Below are 20,683 nucleotides of genomic sequence, written 5' to 3' on the forward strand. Positions count from 1 at the left end.
TAATTTATGCTGGTTGACACTATTTTATGGCAAGTTGACAGTTTTTTTATGGCAAACGGTTTTTACTTATACATATCGTTTTTTGAGACACTTTGAAGGTCCCTTTGGGTTTCTTTCAGGGGTTGTTACCCACATGGCTAATATTATAACTCTTAGGAGTGTTTCTTTAGGCCTCACAGCACTCCGAAGGTGGGAGGGGCCTAATTTCGCGCCTCAGATGCGCAGTTAGATTGACTAGATCTTCAGGCTGTGTTCACATGGAGGCTCCTGCTACAGTTTGAGGACCCATAAGAAGCTTTTTCCCCATAAATCTGACTCCTAAGGGAAGGTAGGGCCACAGCAGAACTGTGGTAAGGTGCTAAAGTTGTTTTAACCGGTCTGTTAGCTTACTCTTGATCCGGTTTGGGCATTATGGGGTTAATCGATTTTTTTTGCTAGTTGTGCAATCTTACCAATACTTTAGGTACATACTGTGAAAATTTCAGAAAGTTTGGTGCATTTTTCACTGTTTTGGAAAATTGTGTACCTTTTTTATTTCTTAAAGGCACAGTAACGTTTTTTTGCAAAGTGTGTTTTTGCTTGATTAATGTGATTTCTAAGCCTGTTTGTCTTACTACTAGTCTGTTAAACATGTCTGACACCAAGGAAAATCCTTGTTCAATGTGTTTAGAAGCCATGGTGGAACCCCCTCTCAAAATGTGTCCCACTTGTACTGATATGTCTATACACTTTAAAGACCATATTGTTGCACTTAAAAATGTGGCCCAAGATGATTCTCAGACAGAAGGTAATGAGGTTAGCCCGTTGACCTCTCCCCAAGTGTCATAATACCCTCTCAGTATTTTTATCTAAGCTGCCCGTGTTACCTGCAAAGTGTGATAGCTCTGTTTTAAGAACAGATTATGAGCATTCTGATGCTTTAGTAGCCGTATCCGATATACACTCACAACGCTCTGAAATGGGGGCGAGGGATGTGCTGTCTGAGGGAGAAATTTCTGATTCGGGAAAGTTTGCTCCTCAGACAGACTCAGATACATTGGCTTTCAAATTTAAACTAGAACACCTCCGCTTATTACTCAGGGAGGTATTAGTTACTCTGGATGACTGTGACCCTTTGGTGGTTCCAGAGAAATTGTGTAAAATGGACAAGTGCCTAGAAGTTCCTGTTTACACTGATGTGTTCCAGGTCCCTAAGAGGATTGCGGATATAGTAACTAGGGAGTGGGATAGACCAGGTATTCCGTTTGTTCCCCCTCCTGTTTTTAAGAAAATGTTCCCCATATCTGACACCACGCGGGACTCGTGGCAGACGGTCCCTAAGGTGGAGGGGGCTGTTTCTTCACTTGCTAAACGCACAACCATACCAATTGAGGACAGTTGTGCTTTTAAAGACCCTATGGATAAAAAATTAGAGGGTTTACTTAAGAAAATTTTTGTTCATCAAGGTTTTCTTCTCCAACCTATAGCGTGCATTGTTCCTGTAACTACTGCAGCTGCTTTCTGGTTCGAGGCGCTGGAAGATGCGCTCCAGACGGAGACCTCATATGAGGACATTATGGACAGAATTAAGGCTCTTAAGCTGGCTAATTCTTTTATCACAGATGCTGCTTTCCAACTAGCTAAGTTAGCGGCAAAGAATTCAGGTTTCGCCATTCTGGCGCGCAGGGCGCTATGGCTCAAGTCGTGGTCGGCCGATGTGTCGTCAAAATCCAAACTACTGAACATCCCTTTCAAAGGAAAGACCCTTTTCGGGCCTGAATTGAAAGAGATTATCTCAGAAATCACTGGGGGAAAAGGCCATGCTCTCCCTCAGGACAAGTCCTTTAAGACAAAGAACAAACAAAATAATTTTCGTTCCTTTCGAAATTTCAGGTGCGGTCTCGTTTCATCCTCCCCTGCTGCAAAGCAAGAGGGTAACGCTTCACAACCCAGGTCAGCCTGGAAACCTTACCAGGGCTGGAACAAGGGTAAACAGGCCAAGAAGCCTGCAGCTGCCTCCAAGACAGCATGAAGGGGTAGCCCCCGATCCGGGACCGGATCTAGTGGGGGGCAGACTCTCTCTCTTCGCTCAGGCCTGGGCAAGAGACGTACACGATCCTTGGGCCTTAGAAATTGTATCCCAGGGATATCTTCTAGAATTCAAGGAATCCCCTCCAAGGGGAAGGTTCCACATTTCTCGCCTGTCTACAGACCAGACAAAGAAAGAGGCGTTCTTACCCTGCGTAGAAGACCTACATACAATGGGAGTGATCCACCCAGTTCCAATTGTGGAACAAGGGCTGGGTTTTTACTCAAACCTGTTTGTGGTTCCCAAAGAAGAAGGAACTTTCAGACCAATCCTGGATCTCAAAATTCTAAAGAAGTTCCTCAGAGTCCCATCATTCAAGATGGAGACCATTCGGACAATCTTACCAATGATCCAGGAGGGTCAATATATGACTACCGTGGATCTAAAGGATGCGTATCTGCACATTCCTATCCACAAAGATCATCACCAGTTTCTCAGGTTCGCCTTTCTGGACAAGCATTATCAGTTTGTGGCTCTTCCTTTCGGGTTGGCCACTGCTCCCAGAATTTTCACAAAGGTGCTAGGGTCCCTTCTGGCAGTTCTAAGACCGCGGGGCATAGCAGTGGCGCCTTACCTAGACGACATCTTAATTCAGGCGTTGACTTTCCAAAGAGCCAAGTCTCACACGGAAATTGTATTGGCCTTTCTGAGGTCTCACGGGTGGAAGGTGAACATCAAAAAGAGTTCTCTACCCCCTCACAAGAGTTCCATTCCTAGGAACCCTAATAGACTCGGTAGAAATGAGAATATTTCTGACGGAGGTCAGAAAGTTAAAACTCTTAACTACTTGCCGAGCTTTTCATTCCATTCCTCGGCCGTCTGTAGCTCAGTGCATGGAGACAATCGGACTAATGGTAGCGGCAATGGACACAGTCCCTTTTGCACGGATACACCTCAGACCACTGCAACTATGCATGCTCAAACAGTGGAATGGGGATTATGCAGATTTGTCTCCTCAAATACAGTTGGACCAGGGGACCAGAGATTCTCTTCTCTGGTGGTTGTCTCAGGATCACCTGTCTCAGGGAATGTGTTTCCGCAGACCAGAGTGGATCATCGTAACGACCGACGCCAGTCTGTTGGGCTGGGGTGCTGTCTGGGACTCCCTGAAAGCTCAGGGCTTATGGTCTCGGGAAGAAGCTCTTCTCCCGATAAACATTCTGGAACTGAGGGCGATATTCAACGCTCTTCAGGCATGGCCTCAGCTAGCTGCGGCCAAATTCATCAGATTTCAGTCGGACAACATCACGACTGTAGCTTACATCAACCATCAATGGGGAACAAGGAGTCCCCTAGCAATGATGGAAGTAACCAAAATAATCAGGTGGGCGGAGGATCACTCTTGCCACCTCTCAGCAATTCACATCCCAAGAGTAGACAACTGGGAAGCGGATTTTCTAAGTCGTCAGACTTTTCATCCGGGGGAGTGGGAACTCCACCCAGAGGTATTTGCCCAGCTGACTCAGCTATGGGGCACTCCAGAATTGGATCTGATGGCGTCCCGTCAGAATGCCAAACTTCCTCTTTACGGGTCCAGGTCCCGGGATCCCCAGGCGGTGTTGATAGATGCTCTAGCAGCGCCTTGGTCCTTCAATCTGGCCTATGTGTTTCCACCGTTTCCTCTCCTTCCTTGTCTGGTTGCCAGAATAAAGCAGGAGAGGGCGTCAGTGATTCTAATAGCACCTGCGTGGCCACGCAGGACTTGGTATGCAGACCTAGTGGACATGTCATCCGTTCCACCATGGACTCTGCCAATGAGGCAGGACCTTCTACTTCAAGGTCCTTTCAAACATCCAAATCTAATTTCTCTGCGTCTGACTGCTTGGAGATTGAACGCCTAATTCTATCTAAGCATGGTTTCTCTGAGTCGGTTATTGATACCCTGATTCAGGCTAGAAAGCCTGTCACCAGGAAAATCTACCATAAGATTTGGCGAAAATATCTTTGTTGGTGCGAATCCAAGGGTTACTCATGGAGTAAGATTAGGATTCCCAGGATATTGTCCTTTCTCCAAGAAGGATTGGAGAAAGGATTATCAGCTAGTTCCTTAAAAGGACAGATATCTGCTTTGTCTATTCTTTTACACAAACGTCTGGCAGAGGTACCAGACGTTCAAGCGTTTAGTCAGGCTTTAGTCAGAATCAAGCCTGTTTATAGACCTGTGGCTCCGCCATGGAGTCTGAATTTAGTTCTTTCAGTTCTGCAAGGGGTTCCATTTGAACCTTTACATTCCATAGATATTAAACTTTTATCTTGGAAAGTTTTGTTTTTGGTAGCTATCTCTTCTGCTCGAAGAGTTTCAGAGTTATCTGCCTTACAGTGTGACTCACCTTACTTCGTGTTCCACGCAGATAAGGTAGTTTTGCGTACCAAACCCGGTTTTCTTCCTAAGGTTGTGTCTAATAAGAATATTAACCAGTAAATTGTTGTTCCTTCTCTGTGTCCTAATCCTTCTTTGAAGAAGGAACGTCTGTTACACAATCTTGATGTGGTTCGTTCTTTAAAGTTCTATTTACAAGCAACTAAGAATTTCAGACAAACAACTTCATTGTTTGTCATCTATTCTGGTAAGAGGAGAGGTCAGAAGGCGACTGCTACCTCTTTCCTTTTGGCTGAAAAGCATCATCCGTCTGGCCTATGAGACTGCTGGCCAGCAGCCTCCTGAAACAATTACTGCTCATTCTACCAGAGCAGTGGCTTCCACATGGGCTTTTAAAAATGAGGCTTCTGTTGAACAGATTTGTAAGGCAGCGACTTGGTCTTCGCTGCATACTTTTTCCAAATTTTACAAATTCGATACTTTTGCTTCTTCGGAGGCTATTTTTGGGAGAAAGGTTTTGCAAGCAGTGGTGCCTTCCGTTTAAGGTACCTGTCTTGTTCCCTCCCTTCATCCGTGTCCTAAAGCTTTGGTATTGGTATCCCACAAGTAAAGGATGAATCCGTGGACTGGATACACCTTACAAGAGAAAACAGAATTTATGCTTACCTGATAAATTACTTTCTCTTGTGGTGTATCCAGTCCACGGCCCGCCCTGGCTATTAGTCAGGTAGATTTTTAGTTTAAACTACAGTCACCACTGCACCCTATGGTTTCTCCTTTTTCTTCCTAACCTTCGGTCGAATGACTGGGGGGTGGAGGTAGAGGGGGAGCTATATGGACAGCTCTGCTGTGTGCTCTCTTTGCCACTTCCTGTTAGGAAGGAGAATATACCACAAGTAAAGGATGAATCCGTGGACTGGATACACCACAAGAGAAAGTAATTTATCAGGTAAGCATAAATTCTGTTTTTGTGGCAGGGCTGAAATGCAGTGGAAATGTTTTTTGGGGGGATTAAGTTCATTTTCATGGCAAAGAGGGACTTTGCAATTAATCTGATCACTCTTCATAACATTCTGGAGTATATGCAAATTGCCATCATAAAAACGGAGGCAGCAGACTTTGTGAAAATTAATATTTGTGTCATTCTAAAAACTTTTGGCCAGGACTGTACAAAGTACCGTACTATAAGGGACTCTTGGTGACCTTCAGTGGTTTGCTGTCAACTACTAATTTTACCAAGAAGCTCTGAGTCACTGCTGCAGGCTCTTTTTTTTTTTTTACATCTTTTATTTATTATCAGCAGGGATAACATTAGATTTCATAGTAACAAAGAGTTCATAACATAATATTCTTCTAAAAAGATAACATATGATAAGATATTAATTTCATATCAAATAGATCAATTCGATAAATCAATAAGAAAGACAAAAAAAAAAAAATTTCTAATCTTGAACCGTTGATATGAGTTACTACTTAGTTCAATCTGACTAGATATAAGTCTGCTGGATTTTCCTTTTAAAATAACAAAAATAAACCAGAGAGATAATATTCCTGGAATGGATTAACTTAACTATTTCTTGTGTTAGATTGTTTGCTTTCCTTTTTCTTTTTCTCTTCTTCTCCTTTTACTTTTGAATGTATCAAATTATGTCCAGAGCTGAGGGGGAGAGGGAAGGGAAGGGGGAAAAAAAAAAAAAAAGAGCTGTTTGTTGTTCAGATAAGATAAGTTAAGTTACCATATGTCTAATAACACAATTTCGGTATTCCGAAATGGATAGATTAGAGTATCAATCTCGCTAGGGGGGAATATCCTAATAAATCTTGACCACTTTCGAAAAAAACTAGTTATCTCTTGCTCCGAATTCAAGTTCGTTGCTAGTTGTTCAACTATACATTGTTTCCTAAGATAGTTTTTAATCTCTGTTATTGATGGTATAATATTGTGCTTCCAGTCCTTAAATAACAAATTTCTAGCTGCTAAAATGATTAGATTTATTATTCTTACTTCTTTTAAAGTTGGACTCTTATCTTTCAAGAAAATTATATCTATGCCTGTAAGCTTTAGAGGAGTTATTTTTAAGACTTTTTCTATCCAAAATTCTATTTTAAGCCAGAGTTGTTGCAGTTTAGGGCAAGACCATAATACATGAATTATGTCGGCCGCTGGTAATCTACATTTGGGGCAGCTATTAAAGTTTGTATTATGCCATTTATAACCTTTATCTGGGGAATAGTATGTTAAGTGTATGAGTTTCACATGGGACTCCCTCCAAGTCTCAGCTATTGTGGTCTCAAAAAGTAAGACTATAGAACGTAAAACCTGCTTCTTATGATCAATATTAACCATAAAGAGGTTTGTCCATTTTTGAGCTATTTGTTTGACGCACTCTTCACCCTTAAACCCTACCATATATGTGTACCATGGAGAGATAGAGGTAAGTCCGGCTTTAATCAGAACTGGCCAATTCCCTAACCTACCCCATGTCCAGTTCCACGGGAACTTATGAATTAATTGCGTTACGTAGTGTCTAACTTGCAGATATGTAAAAAAGTCACGATTATCCAAGCTATATTCTTGTTTTAAGTCTTCAAAGGATTTAATGTTCCCCGACTCAAAATTAACCACTTGTCGTGCATAGTATATTCCCTGCCTCTTCCATTTCATCAGAATGGGTGAAGAAGTTCCTTCTTGGAATTCTGGATTACCAATAAGGGTTTGATGTTTAGGTATATCTGTGTTAATTCCAACTTTTGCTCCAATCTTTTTCCACGCCTTAATGATTATAGAGATTGTTTTAAACTTCTTTACTTGTTTAGGAATAGAGTTATAAGACAAGTGCAGCAAAGATAGTGGAATTAGAGGGAATATTATGTTTGCCTCAAGATCATTGTCTGTGAAATAATCTGCTTCTGCTATCCAGTCAGAAGCTATACGACCTAGAAAAACAAGATTATAGGAATGCAGATCAGAGAGTGCCAGTCCGGCATATTGTTTAGGGAAGGCTAGTTTTTGAAGTGAAATTCTAGGTTTTTTTGAATACCATATAAAACTTCTAAGAGTAGAATTAAATTTCTTTATATCATATATTTTAATCAGAACAGGAAGGTTCTGCAAGATATAGAGAATCTTAGGAAGGATAGTCATTTTGTAAAGAGCTATTCGCCCTGAGATGGAGAGTGGCAGATGTTGCCAATTCTTCATATAGCTCAGAGCTTGTTTTAATATAGGAGATATATTTAGAGAGTACCAATCTTTAGGATTATCTGATATTATGATTCCTAGATACCTAAAGGAACTTGTAACTAGTTTGTAAGGATGTTTTGTGCAGGAATCTTTCGTTTTCCTCAGCCACAATAGTTCAGACTTTGTGTTGTTTATTTTATATCCTGAGCATCGACCGTATAAATCTACTATTTTATTAAATTTGGGAATATTTGACGATGTGTTTGAGATATATAGTAGCAGGTCATCGGCATATAGGGAGACCTTCACCTCTTTTTTATGAATTTTTATTCCCTCAATCTGATGTCTAACTTTCAGTGCAAGTGGTTCAATTGCTAGGTTGAATAATAGAGGTGAAAGAGGACATCCTTGACGGGTTCCTCTTTCCATTCTAATTGTATCTGATACATGCCCATTAATAACTAGACTCGTGGATGAATATAAACATATATTTCTCCAACATAGGTGTGTCCGGTCCACGGCGTCATCCTTACTTGTGGGATATTCTCTTCCCCAACAGGAAATGGCAAAGAGCCCAGCAAAGCTGGTCACATGATCCCTCCTAGGCTCCGCCTACCCCAGTCATTCTCTTTGCCGTTGTACAGGCAACATCTCCACGGAGATGGCTTAGAGTTTTTTAGTGTTTAACTGTAGTTTTTATTATTCAATCAAGAGTTTGTTATTTTTAAATAGTGCTGGTATGTACTATTTACTCTGAAACAGAAAAGAGATGAAGATTTCTGTTTGTATGAGGAAAATGATTTTAGCAACCGTTACTAAAATCCATGGCTGTTCCACACAGGACTGTTGAGAGGAATTAACTTCAGTTGGGGGAACAGTGAGCAGTCTTTTGCTGCTTGAGGTATGACACATTCTAACAAGACGATGTAATGCTGGAAGCTGTCATTTTCCCTATGGGATCCGGTAAGCCATTTTTATTCAGACAGTAAATAAGGGCTTCACAAGGGCTTATTAAGACTGTAGACATTTTCTGGGCTAAATCGATTCATATATTACACATATTTAGCCTTGAGGAATCATTTAATCTGGGTATTTTTGTTAAATAATATCGACAGGCACTGTTTTAGACACCTTATTCTCTAGGGGCTTTCCCTAATCATAGGCAGAGCCTCATTTTCGCGCCGGTATTGCGCACTTGTTTTTGAGAAGCATGACATGCAGTCGCATGTGTGAGGAGCTCTGATACATAGAAAAGACTTTCTGAAGGCTTCATTTGGTATCGTATTCCCCTTTGGGCTTGGTTGGGTCTCAGCAAAGCAGATACCAGGGACTGTAAAGGGGTTAAAGTTAAAAACGGCTCCGGTTCCGTTATTTTAAGGGTTAAAGCTTCCAAATTTGGTGTGCAATACTTTTAAGGCTTTAAGACACTGTGGTGAAATTTTGGTGAATTTTGAACAATTCCTTCATACTTTTTCGCAATTGCAGTAATAAAGTGTGTTCAGTTTAAAATTTAAAGTGACAGTAACGGTTTTATTTTAAAACGTTTTTTGTACTTTGTTATCAAGTTTATGCCTGTTTAACATGTCTGAACTACCAGATAGACTGTGTTCTGAATGTGGGGAAGCCAAGGTTCCTTTTCATTTAAATAAATGTGATTTATGTGACACTGAAAATGATGCCCAAGATGATTCCTCAAGTGAGGGGAGTAAGCATGGTACTGCATCATTCCCTCCTTCTTCTACACGAGTCTTGCCCACTCAGGAGGCCCCTAGTACATCTAGCGCACCAATACTCCTTACTATGCAACAATTAACGGCTGTAATGGATAATTCTATCAAAAACATTTTAGCCAAAATGCCCACTTATCAGCGTAAGCGCGACTGCTCTGTTTTAGATTGGCCTCTCGTCAGAACTTCAAGGTTCCTTGCTACGGGTCCAGATCCAGGGATCCCAAGGCGACTCTAGTAGATGCACTAGTAGCACCTTGGACCTTCAAACTAGCTTATGTATTCCCGCCGTTTCCTCTCATCCCCAGGCTGGTAGCCAGGATCAATCAGGAGAGGGCGTCGGTGATCTTGATAGCTCCTGCGTGGCCACGCAGGACTTGGTATGCAGATCTGGTGAATATGTCATCGGCTCCACCATGGAAGCTACCTTTGAGACGAGACCTTCTTGTTCAAGGTCCGTTCGAACATCCGAATCTGGTCTCTCTCCAGCTGACTGCTTGGAGATTGAACGCTTGATCTTATCAAAACGAGGGTTCTCAGATTCTGTTATTGATACTCTTGTTCAGGCCAGAAAGCCTGTAACTAGAAAAATTTACCACAAAATATGGAAAAAATATATCTGTTGGTGTGAATCTAAAGAATTCCCTTGGGACAAGGTAAAGATTCCTAGGATTCTATCCTTTCTTCAAGAAGGATTGGAGAAAGGATTATCTGCAAGTTCCTTGAAGGGACAGATTTCTGCCTTGTCTGTGTTACTTCACAAAAAGCTGGCAGCTGTGCCAGATGTTCAAGCCTTTGTTCAGGCTCTGGTTAGAATCAAGCCTGTTTACAAACCTTTGACTCCTCCTTGGAGTCTCAACTTAGTTCTTTCAGTTCTTCAGGGGGTTCCGTTTGAACCCTTACATTCCGTTGATATTAAGTTATTATCTTGGAAAGTTTTGTTTTTGGTTGCAATTTCTTCTGCTAGAAGAGTTTCAGAATTATCTGCTCTGCAGTGTTCTCCTCCTTATCTGGTGTTCCATGCAGATAAGGTGGTTTTACGTACTAAACCTGGTTTTCTTCCAAAAGTTGTTTCTAACAAAAACATTAACCAGGAGATAGTCGTGCCTTCTTTGTGTCCGAAACCAGTTTCGAAGAAGGAACGTTTGTTGCACAATTTGGATGTTGTTCGCGCTCTAAAATTCTATTTAGATGCTACAAAGGATTTTAGACAAACATCTTCCTTGTTTGTTGTTTATTCTGGTAAAAGGAGAGGTCAAAAAGCAACTTCTACCTCTCTCTCTTTTTGGATTAAAAGCATCATCAGATTGGCTTACGAGACTGCCGGACGGCAGCCTCCTGAAAGAATCACAGCTCATTCCACTAGGGCTGTGGCTTCCACATGGGCCTTCAAGAACGAGGCTTCTGTTGATCAGATATGTAGGGCAGCGACTTGGTCTTCACTGCACACTTTTACCAAATTTTACAAGTTTGATACTTTTGCTTCTTCTGAGGCTATTTTTGGGAGAAAGGTTTTGCAAGCCGTGGTGCCTTCCATTTAGGTGACCTGATTTGCTCCCTCCCTTCATCCGTGTCCTAAAGCTTTGGTATTGGTTCCCACAAGTAAGGATGACGCCGTGGACCGGACACACCTATGTTGGAGAAAACAGAATTTATGTTTACCTGATAAATTACTTTCTCCAACGGTGTGTCCGGTCCACGGCCCGCCCTGGGTTTTTAATCAGGTCTGATAATTTATTTTCTTTAACTACAGTCACCACGGTATCATATGGTTTCTCCTATGCAAATATTCCTCCTTAACGTCGGTCGAATGACTGGGGTAGGCGGAGCCTAGGAGGGATCATGTGACCAGCTTTGCTGGGCTCTTTGCCATTTCCTGTTGGGGAAGAGAATATCCCACAAGTAAGGATGACGCCGTGGACCGGACACACCGTTGGAGAAAGTAATTTATCAGGTAAACATAAATTCTGTTTTTCCACCAGTTTATAAAATTTGTTATCAATTCCAAAGCGTTGTACGGCATCTAATAAGAACTCATGATTAACACGATCAAATGCCTTTTCGGCGTCTACCGCTAATATTGCGGCATCAGACTGTTCTTTCAATGTACTCTCTTCGACATTCTTAAAGTAGTCAATAATTAGAAGTAATTGCCTAATTTTTGCTGCTGAACTGCGGTTGTGAATAAAGCCCACTTGGTCTTTATGAATGACATCTGCTATCCCCTCTTGTAATCTTGCTGCTAAAATTGATGTGAATATCTTATAATCTGAGTTTAACAGTGCTATTGGTCTATATGAGTCCCTGTTCGCTGGATCTTTCCCAGGTTTAAGTAGAAAGATAGTATTAGATTCTAAAAATGTATTTGGTATTTGGACCTCGCCTGAGAAATATTGGTTAAAGAGTTTAGTTAAGTGGGGAATTAAGGTAGGTGCCATGATTTTATAAAAATCGTTAGGCATTGCGTCCGGACCTGGAGCTTTCTCAAGTTTTAATGATTGGATAGCTTTTGAGACTTCGAGCTCAGAAATGGGCCCATTTAATTTCTGGCTGAACTCAGATTTGAATTTCGTGATCTTTAAGTCTTTCCAGAACACATCCCTAGCCGACTTATCCATAGGTGTAGATGAATAAATTATTTTATAATGTTGGTAAAAAGATTCCAATATGTCTTCTGGGGCATTCAAATGACTATCCTTGATCTGTATTGATTCTATTGTTGGTGATTGTTTAAAGTTTTTTACTAGTTTAGATAGCAGCTTACCTGATTTATTTCCATATTTATATAGGTTCGCTTCATATTTTAGTTCTGATCGAATTGTTGAGGCTGTTAAGAAGGAATCCCGTTCTTTTTTCAATTTGGCATATCTAGTCCAGTTTTCTTCTGATTGAAAATTTAAAAATCTGTTAAGCATTACTTACTGCTGCTGTTAGTTGCTTTTCCTTTAATCGAGAATTACGCTTACCCCTCGCCATATAGGCGATGATTTCTCCCCTTAATACCGCTTTCGCTGTCTCCCAGACAACTGAGAAGTTAGATACTGATCCAATATTAAACTGAAAAAATTCTTCTAGTTTATTTTTTAGCCAATTACTGAATTTCGTATCGTTATTTAAATATTTTGGATAGAAAAAAACGCGCTCTTCTTGTAGATAGATTATTTACTAGTATATCTAGCATCACAGGGGCGTGATCTGAGATACAAATTTCTGAAATGGTAGCTCTGGCTCCTCTTTGATATAAGCTATCATTTACTAGAATAAGATCAATTCTGGATAATGATTTAAATGCCTTTGAATAACATGTATAATTTTTTAAATCCGGGTTTTGGACCCGCCAGATATCTCTGACGGCTAGATTTTGAAAGATAGTGTTAAAAATTTTTGCTTCCAAGTTATCTTTTTTAGTTTTTTTTTGCGCAGTACCTCTTCTCAGTCTATCGAGGGGACATCGGGGTGCCATATTAAAATCACCTGCAGCTATTACATAACCTTCTGCTACTTGAAGTAGTTGAGATTGGAGGGGGTCCCAGAATTCTGGTTTAATTGTGTTGGGGGCATATAAGTTGCATATTGTATATATAGATCCTGCTATTTTCAATTTTAGTATTAAATATCTGCTTTCTAAGTCTACTATTGTGAGTAGTTTGTCATATACTAATTTTTTTCCTAGTGAAATAGCTACCCCGTTTTTTCTATTGGAGGTCGGAGCGCAAATTACTTCTGACACCCATGTCGATTTAAGTTTCATGGATTCCTCTAGATTTAAATGTGTCTCTTGAATTAATGCTATTGATGTATTAATCCTTTGTAGGTGTGATAAAATCATTTTTCGTTTAATAGGGGATGTAATTCCCCCTATGTTCCATGTTGTGAGTCTAAGATTTTTACCCATCTAGTATATATTTATTGGTGTAAGTAGCAGATATGCAACAACAAAAAAATAAAATAAAAAAAATAAATAAATAAATAAAAAAATAAAATAATAAATAAATAAATAAATAAGGAGAAAAAAGGAAAGAAATAAAGGTCTCCCTCAGCTCTGGAATTACAAAAAGTTTATCTATTATTAATATCATGGTGTAGATATGCAAGAATTTATTGATGGTATGGGAGAAAAAGAAACATAGAAAAAATTTATCTAAGCGATGGTTAAAACCCATGCTCTGCTAATTTTTTCTCTGCCTCGGCTACTGTTTGAAAAAAAAAAGTTTGACCTTCTACAGTTACCTTGAGCCTAGCAGGATAGATAACTGTGGCTTGCCAGCCGACCTTTAGCATTTTTCCACAGACTGGGGAGAGCTCCTTTCTCTTAGAAGATATCTCCATAGAGAAATCTTGAAATAACAATATCTTTGAGCCCTCATAGACCAAGAGCTGCTTTTTTCTGTAATATTGCATAAACAGCAATTTATCCTGATAATTTAAAAATTTTGCGATAATTGGTCTTGGTTTAGAGACATTTGGAGATCTCCCCAATCTGTGAACTCTCTCTATCAGAAAAGGCGTAGGTGGTGGGGCAATGTTCAGCAATTGAGGGAGTGTGAGTGTCATGAATTTCATTAAATCTTCTTGCTGTACAGATTCTGGGTATCCTATAATTCTTAAATTATTCCTCCTTGCCCTATTCTCAAGATCATCTATTTTAGCTTGGAGTTTATTTATTAACTTTTGGTTTCCCTCAATTTTTGGGGTCTGAATATTTGTCTTATCCTCAAGATCAGAAATTCTCTGTTCTATTTCTTGTAGTCTACCAGCGAACTGTTTCACTTCTATTGCTAGTGATGCGATGTCCTGCTTTATTTCATTTTTTAGGGAATCAAATTTAGGTGATATGGCCTCTAGGATACTAGAGACTAAAGATTGTGTGTTTTGAGATTCTATGGAGCTTATGCTCTGTGATTGAGCAATAGAGTCGTGTGGTGCTACAGGGCTCTCTATGTTTTTTGTTCTGCGCTCCTTTGATTTTGCTGCCATACCTGGATTAGTCTTGGGAGTGCAAGTGGGGGAAGTGATATATTTGTCCTTATACTCAGAAAGAGAGAGAAAAGCAAAAGGGTTCAATCAATGTGTGTGCGTGTGAGAGAATAAAAAAAAAAAAAAAAAGAAGAGGAGGTGCTGAGAGTGAAAAAAAAAAAGAGGTGCTGAGAGTGAAAAAAAAAAAAAAAAAAAAAAAAAGTGCTGGGAGTGAGTGTGGGGATAAAAAAAGAAAAGGGGTGATTAATATGTTCTTATGTGAGTTTGGACCAGAATTGGCAGGGAATGTAAATAGAGACTACTGTGCTAAAGAAAAGAAAGATTCTCATTAAACCATGAGCTATTAATTAACACAGCCAGTTCACTAGCTCCAAAGAAAGAGGCAGAGATCTCATGTAGAAGCCTTTTCTAATTGCTTATACGATTTTGGAATACTAAATTTCAACTTTGTATGCTTAATATAGATCTGTTCTTTAAGAGATATTACAGCCTCTGCAGCAAGATCTTAATTTTTTGAGTAACTATTGTATCAGTATTCTTACAGGTGCTATGGTTTATAATGTGACAGATTTCTGGCCCTTTAGGCTCTCAATTAGTTAAAATACAGACTATTTGTAAATTATATATCACCCCTATAAATCTCACTTCTATAGTTTTTCCTTTAAATATCTAGTAAAGAAATTTAGTGACTACAATAACAGGGATAAGCCATTCAATTATACAATTATTATAAGTTGTAACAAATTCTGGTATTTTTTCTAAAGAGTAATACAAATTCCCTTTTTAGTGAGGTTAACAGACTCACTGGAAAGAATGGGTTCTATGTTTGCCAATAAGTAGAAAATATATCATGTTATAAAGATAGAAAAAAAAGGCTGCACAGATACTTAATTTTTAGATATTAAAGTAATACCCAGTTCCTGATTTAAAAAACAATCTAAGTTCCTATAGGCCAAAAAGCCTTGCTGCAGTTCTTACTGAGATTAATAAATACAAAAGGTAGTTCTTAAGCCAGTTACATATGAATCTAGCTTTTAAGCATACTTTAGTCCGTTATCAAGGCAAAGATATAAAAGAGTTCTTATAGTTTTTGTAGATAATTTTACTTCCTTGCTATGCCTTTTATTAATTAAAGGGGAAGTTGTTCTCAAAGTAGCTTGATTTTAACTTCTTAAGCAGGTTTTTTTTTCTTTTTTTTCTTTTTTTTTTTTTTAAGCAGCAAAACTTGTAGGATAGAAAAGTCAATTTCAGTTAAATGCCTTCAATATTTCAACTTTAGCATAAGCCAGAGAGCAGAGTTTTGCCAAGTATGGATCAGGTAAAAAGACACAGATTATTCCCCCTTACCCCAATATGTTCCTTGTGCTTCAAGTTGAAGTTGGGTATGGAGCAAAAAAGAAAGTTTGTTCTGAATCCCAACCTTTCAAACTCTTTGCAATCTTTAGACGCTTACCGGGCTTAGCGGGGTGTCCTTCCAGCTGGTCTCAGCAGGTCCCGGTATGCTGAGTGCCTCTGTCTCCGAATCCCTCCGCGCAGTTCCGGGGGAGGAGAGGAGGAAATGAAACCAGGTTCACTATCCTCAGCGCTGAGCTCAATGATCCATCCGCTCACCACACGCAGCACCGGTGGGTGGGAGCGGGCTTGATTGCCCCCGAGGCAGGTCAGGTGCCGGTAAGTTGCTGTGAGGGTCCGCGCTTCAGTTTAGCAAGGGGGAATAATTCAAGGCAGGCTGCTTCTTGATGCTGTTATGCTGCGGATTGCTAAGTCTGGTTAGCCCGGCATTTCCTCCATCAAGAAAAAAAGTCAGCGCTTCACTTGTGCTGCTAGCCAGGGTATTATTCTTTCATTATGGTAAGTTTACCCAGTAAAATGCTCAAATGGGTTATTAGTCTCTCCAGAGAAAGGTCTTTTATCTTAAGCGTATGATATCAGTTTACGCTGTGGAGGGTAGCTGGTGTGTTGGCTTTAACCAGCTGCAGAATTTCCTTCTAACATGAAGGATCCAAGCGCTACAAACCGCCAAGGTGTAACTGCAGGGGAGTGATGTCTGTACAGGTGCTCAGGTGCACTAATGCACAGGTGCAGCCTATGCACAGTCTCCTCCTCTTCCTCCTCCAAGATCAGGCTGCTGCAGGCTCTTTACTGAACCGTCTGTACTTACTGCTGCATAAAGGATTGAGACATAAAAATAAACCAATGGTGTCATCACAAGGACTATTAGGAACACAAGAAATTTCCCCCAAATAGTAAATTCTAACAGCCTTTCCTCATGCTGCCACTTAGTGCTGTTGTGTATTGTTCCAGGAATACAGGAGCTATGATACCTTTGCTCCAGAAGAAGTCATGTTTGATGCATGTCCAAAGAGTCAAGCTGTGGGGACTTCTATCTACTTAAGGCCACTCCGCTACTAACTACACATGAGTGTCACTGTTAATGCCAGTCAGTGACTTGTCCTGCTAAACAAATTCATCCAAATTGCAACTTTTCCTTTGTTTTCATAGAATATGTTTAATTTATTATAATTTTTAACCCTATGCATTCTTTATAATTTCTGTTTGTAAGATGCTATGCATGTCATGTGCTAAATATTTGTCATCTGATCTGCCGTCTCCTCTCTTCTCAGATATCCCAGTAATCCCAGACCTTGAGGAGGTGCAGGAAGAGGAATTAGCTCTGCAAATTGCAGCTCCTCCTAGGTGAGTCTAACAGCTTCAGCCTGCCCAACACCCCGCCCTGGCGCCAAGCCCCATCACATGCACACTGGGCTGTCAGCACACACTGGTCTCTCTATATCCCTTGACATCACAAACTGGTCTCTATCCCCTGACACAGCACAAACTGGTCTCTCTATATCCCCTTACACAGCACACACTGGTGTCTCTCTATATCCCCTGAGACAGCACACACTGGTCTCTCTCTATATCCCCTGACACAGTGCACACACTGGTCTCTCTCTATATCCCCTGACACAGTGCACACACTGGTCTCTCTCTGTATCCCCTGACACAGCGCACACTGGTCTCTCTCTGTATCCCCTGACACAGCACACACACTGGTCTCTCTCTGTATCCCCTGACACAGCGCACACTGGTCTCTCTCTGTATCCCCTGACACAGCACACACACTGGTCTCTCTCTGTATCCCCTGACACAGCACACACACTGGTCTCTCTCTGTATCCCCTGACACAGCGCACACACTGGTCTCTCTCTGTATCCCCTGACACAGCACACACTGGTCTCTCTCTGTATCCCCTGACACAGCACACACACTGGTCTCTCTCTGTATCCCCTGACACAGCGCACACACTGGTCTCTCTCTGTATCCCCTGACACAGCGCACACACTGGTCTCTCTCTGTATCCCCTGACACAGCACACACACTGGTCTCTCTCTGTATCCCCTGACACAGCACACACACTGGTCTCTCTCTGTATCCCCTGACACAGCACACACACTGGTCTCTCTCTGTATCCCCTGACACAGCACACACACTGGTCTCTCTCTGTATCCCCTGACACAGCACACACACTGGTCTCTCTCTGTATCCCCTGACACAGGGCACACACTGGTCTCTCTCTGTATCCCCTGACACAGGGCACACACTGGTCTCTCTCTGTATCCCCTGACACAGGGCACACACTGGTCTCTCTCTGTATCCCCTGACACAGCACACACACTGGTCTCTCTCTGTATCCCCTGACACAGCACACACACTGGTCTCTCTCTGTATCCCCTGACACAGCACACACACTGGTCTCTCTCTGTATCCCCTGACACAGCACACACACTGGTCTCTCTCTGTATCCCCTGACACAGCACACACACTGGTCTCTCTCTGTATCCCCTGACACAGCGCACACACTGGTCTCTCTCTGTATCCCCTGACACAGCGCACACACTGGTCTCTCTCTGTATCCCCTGACACAGCGCACACACTGGTCTCTCTCTGTATCCCCTGACACAGCGCACACACTGGTCTCTCTCTGTATCCCCTGACACAGCGCACACACTGGTCTCTCTCTGTATCCCCTGACACAGCGCACACACTGGTCTCTCTCTGTATCCCCTGACACAGCGCACACACTGGTCTCTCTCTGTATCCCCTGACACAGCGCACACACTGGTCTCTCTCTGTATCCCCTGACACAGGGCACACACTGGTCTCTCTCTGTATCCCCTGACACAGGGCACACACTGGTCTCTCTCTGTATCCCCTGACACAGCGCACACACTGGTCTCTCTCTGTATCCCCTGATACAGCACACACTGGTCTCTCTCTATCCCCTGACACTGTATAATCTGACCCCTGGTGCGCACTGGGCACTGTATAATCTGACCTCTGGTGCGCACTGAGTACTGTTACCCTGGCACGTGCTACACTCTGAACCTTTCTGCCCTTCACACTGTCTTCTGAACCATATAACCTCACATTTGCTGAACTATCTATTCAATAATTATGGCTTTCAGTTGCTTAGTTTATTAATATTCTTTGTGCAGTGTGCAGGTTAATCGGGTGATGACCTATAGAGACCTGGACAATGACCTTATGAGACACGCTGCCTTTCAGACTCTGGTGAGACTCATAACCTAACGCTTTACCTCTTTAAAAGGACAGTCTACTTGAAAATTGTTAGTGTTTAAAAAGACAGATAATCTCTTTTTCTTTCCTAAGATATGGTTAGTCCACGGCTTCATCAATTACTGTTGGGAATATCACTCCTGGCCAGCAGGAGGAGGCAAAGAGCACCACAGCAAAGCTGTTAAGTATCACTTCCCTTCCCACAACCCCCAGTCATTCTCTTTGCCTTTGGTGCAAGGAGGAGGTGAAGTTTTGATGTCTGAAGAAGATTGGATTTATTTCACTTCAATCAAGATTTTATTATTTTGAAAGCCAGAGTAGGTTTACTCTGTTCTTTCTGTTTTCTCTGTAAGCAGTGGCATCCTTCCATACCATGTGAGCTGTCCTCCTGCCGGACAGCTAGATGTGAAGGTAAGTGCCTTTTGTCTTCTGGGGCTAGGAGGCTGGCACTGAAGGGTTCAAGGATCCTGCAATTGATATGGGACACAAAATCCTTAATAAGGGTTATATTGGTAGTGGGCAGGCACTACATGACATGTAAAATTGGAGACTTAAGTGTTAACTTCTTCCTCTCTTGAAAGAGATTAACTCATTGAGGGCTAAGTCTTAACTTTAATCTTAAACCTAGCACTCCGTTTATGGTTATTTAGAGGTTAATCCTCAATTTCATTACTGTTCACCGTCACCTAGTTTATGAATTGTGCGTTCGTGTTTTAACGCTGAAAAACAGCATAAAAACAGCACCGCAGCCATTATGAGTCTTGTCGGTATAGCTGTACCTCAAGCCTTTTAGCCTGTAATGCAACATCAGTCCCGCACACGTAAAAATTAAGTTTTTTTTCATGGGATTCCCATAGCGCTGCCATTACGAGTTTTGCGTTCTGGCCAAAAAGCTTGCGTTACACCCTATGACGACAAGATCCTTAACGCCAGCTGAAAGCAGTAATTATGAGTTTTATGCAACAAAACTGTTACATAAAACTCAAAACTAAACTGTTACAAAGTACACTAACACCCATAAACTACATATTAACCCCTAAACCGAGGCCCTCCCACATCACAAACACTATATTAAAGTTATTAACCCCCTAATCTGCAGCTCCCGACATCGCCACCACTAATAAAATGTATTAACCCCTATTCCGCCGCTTCCCGACATAGTCACCACTATAATAAACTTATTAACTCCTAAACCACTGCCCTCCCACATAGCAAACACTATATAAATATTATTAACCCCTAATCTGCTGTCTGCCCACATCGCCCACACTATACTAAAGTTATTAAGCCCTACACTGCCGCCACTATAATAAACCTATTAACCCCTAAACCGCAAGCCCCCCACAACGAAATATACTAAATGAAACTAATAACCCCTAACCGAAAGCCCCCCACATTGCAATAAACTAATGTAAACTAGTAACCCCAAAACCTAACGCCCCCCTAACTTTATATTAAAATTACAATTTCCCCTATCTTAAATTAAATTAAAACTTACCTGTCAAATTAAAAGAACTAAGTTTAAACTAACAATTAAACTAATAAACAATCCAAGTTGTGCACATCAACGCGTTTCAGCGGAGAAAAGCTACACCAGCTGAAACGCGTTGATTTGCACCACTTGGATTGTTTACAATCGGATCAAGGATTGGCACACTGAGCGCTCTGTAACAACCTTTTGAACTTAAACGAAACAGTCCTATTCTAAATGTAACATAGTTACACAACATGCACCACAATCTTGGTTTATTGTGGCAACTCAGAATCGCTAACATTGTACACACGAAGACTACCCGGTAATCCGTGACTGTGATTGGTCAGAGAAT

At 41.3% G+C, this 20,683-nt stretch overlaps 1 protein-coding gene across 1 annotated transcript in view; it reads left to right on the forward strand.

Annotated features, from left to right (window-relative positions):
* The window catches only part of IFT43 (intraflagellar transport 43), a gene marked incomplete at its 5' end in the record, with an annotated part of 152,094 nt that overhangs the window by 9,364 nt on the left and 122,047 nt on the right, over positions 1-20,683 (forward strand). The window contains 2 exon segments of the mRNA XM_053697105.1: positions 16,901-16,973; positions 18,776-18,851. Coding sequence (XP_053553080.1) covers positions 16,901-16,973; positions 18,776-18,851 — 149 coding nt within the window.

This window comes from Bombina bombina, chromosome 1, assembly GCF_027579735.1.
Source record: "Bombina bombina isolate aBomBom1 chromosome 1, aBomBom1.pri, whole genome shotgun sequence".
Lineage (NCBI taxonomy): Eukaryota > Metazoa > Chordata > Amphibia > Anura > Bombinatoridae > Bombina > Bombina bombina.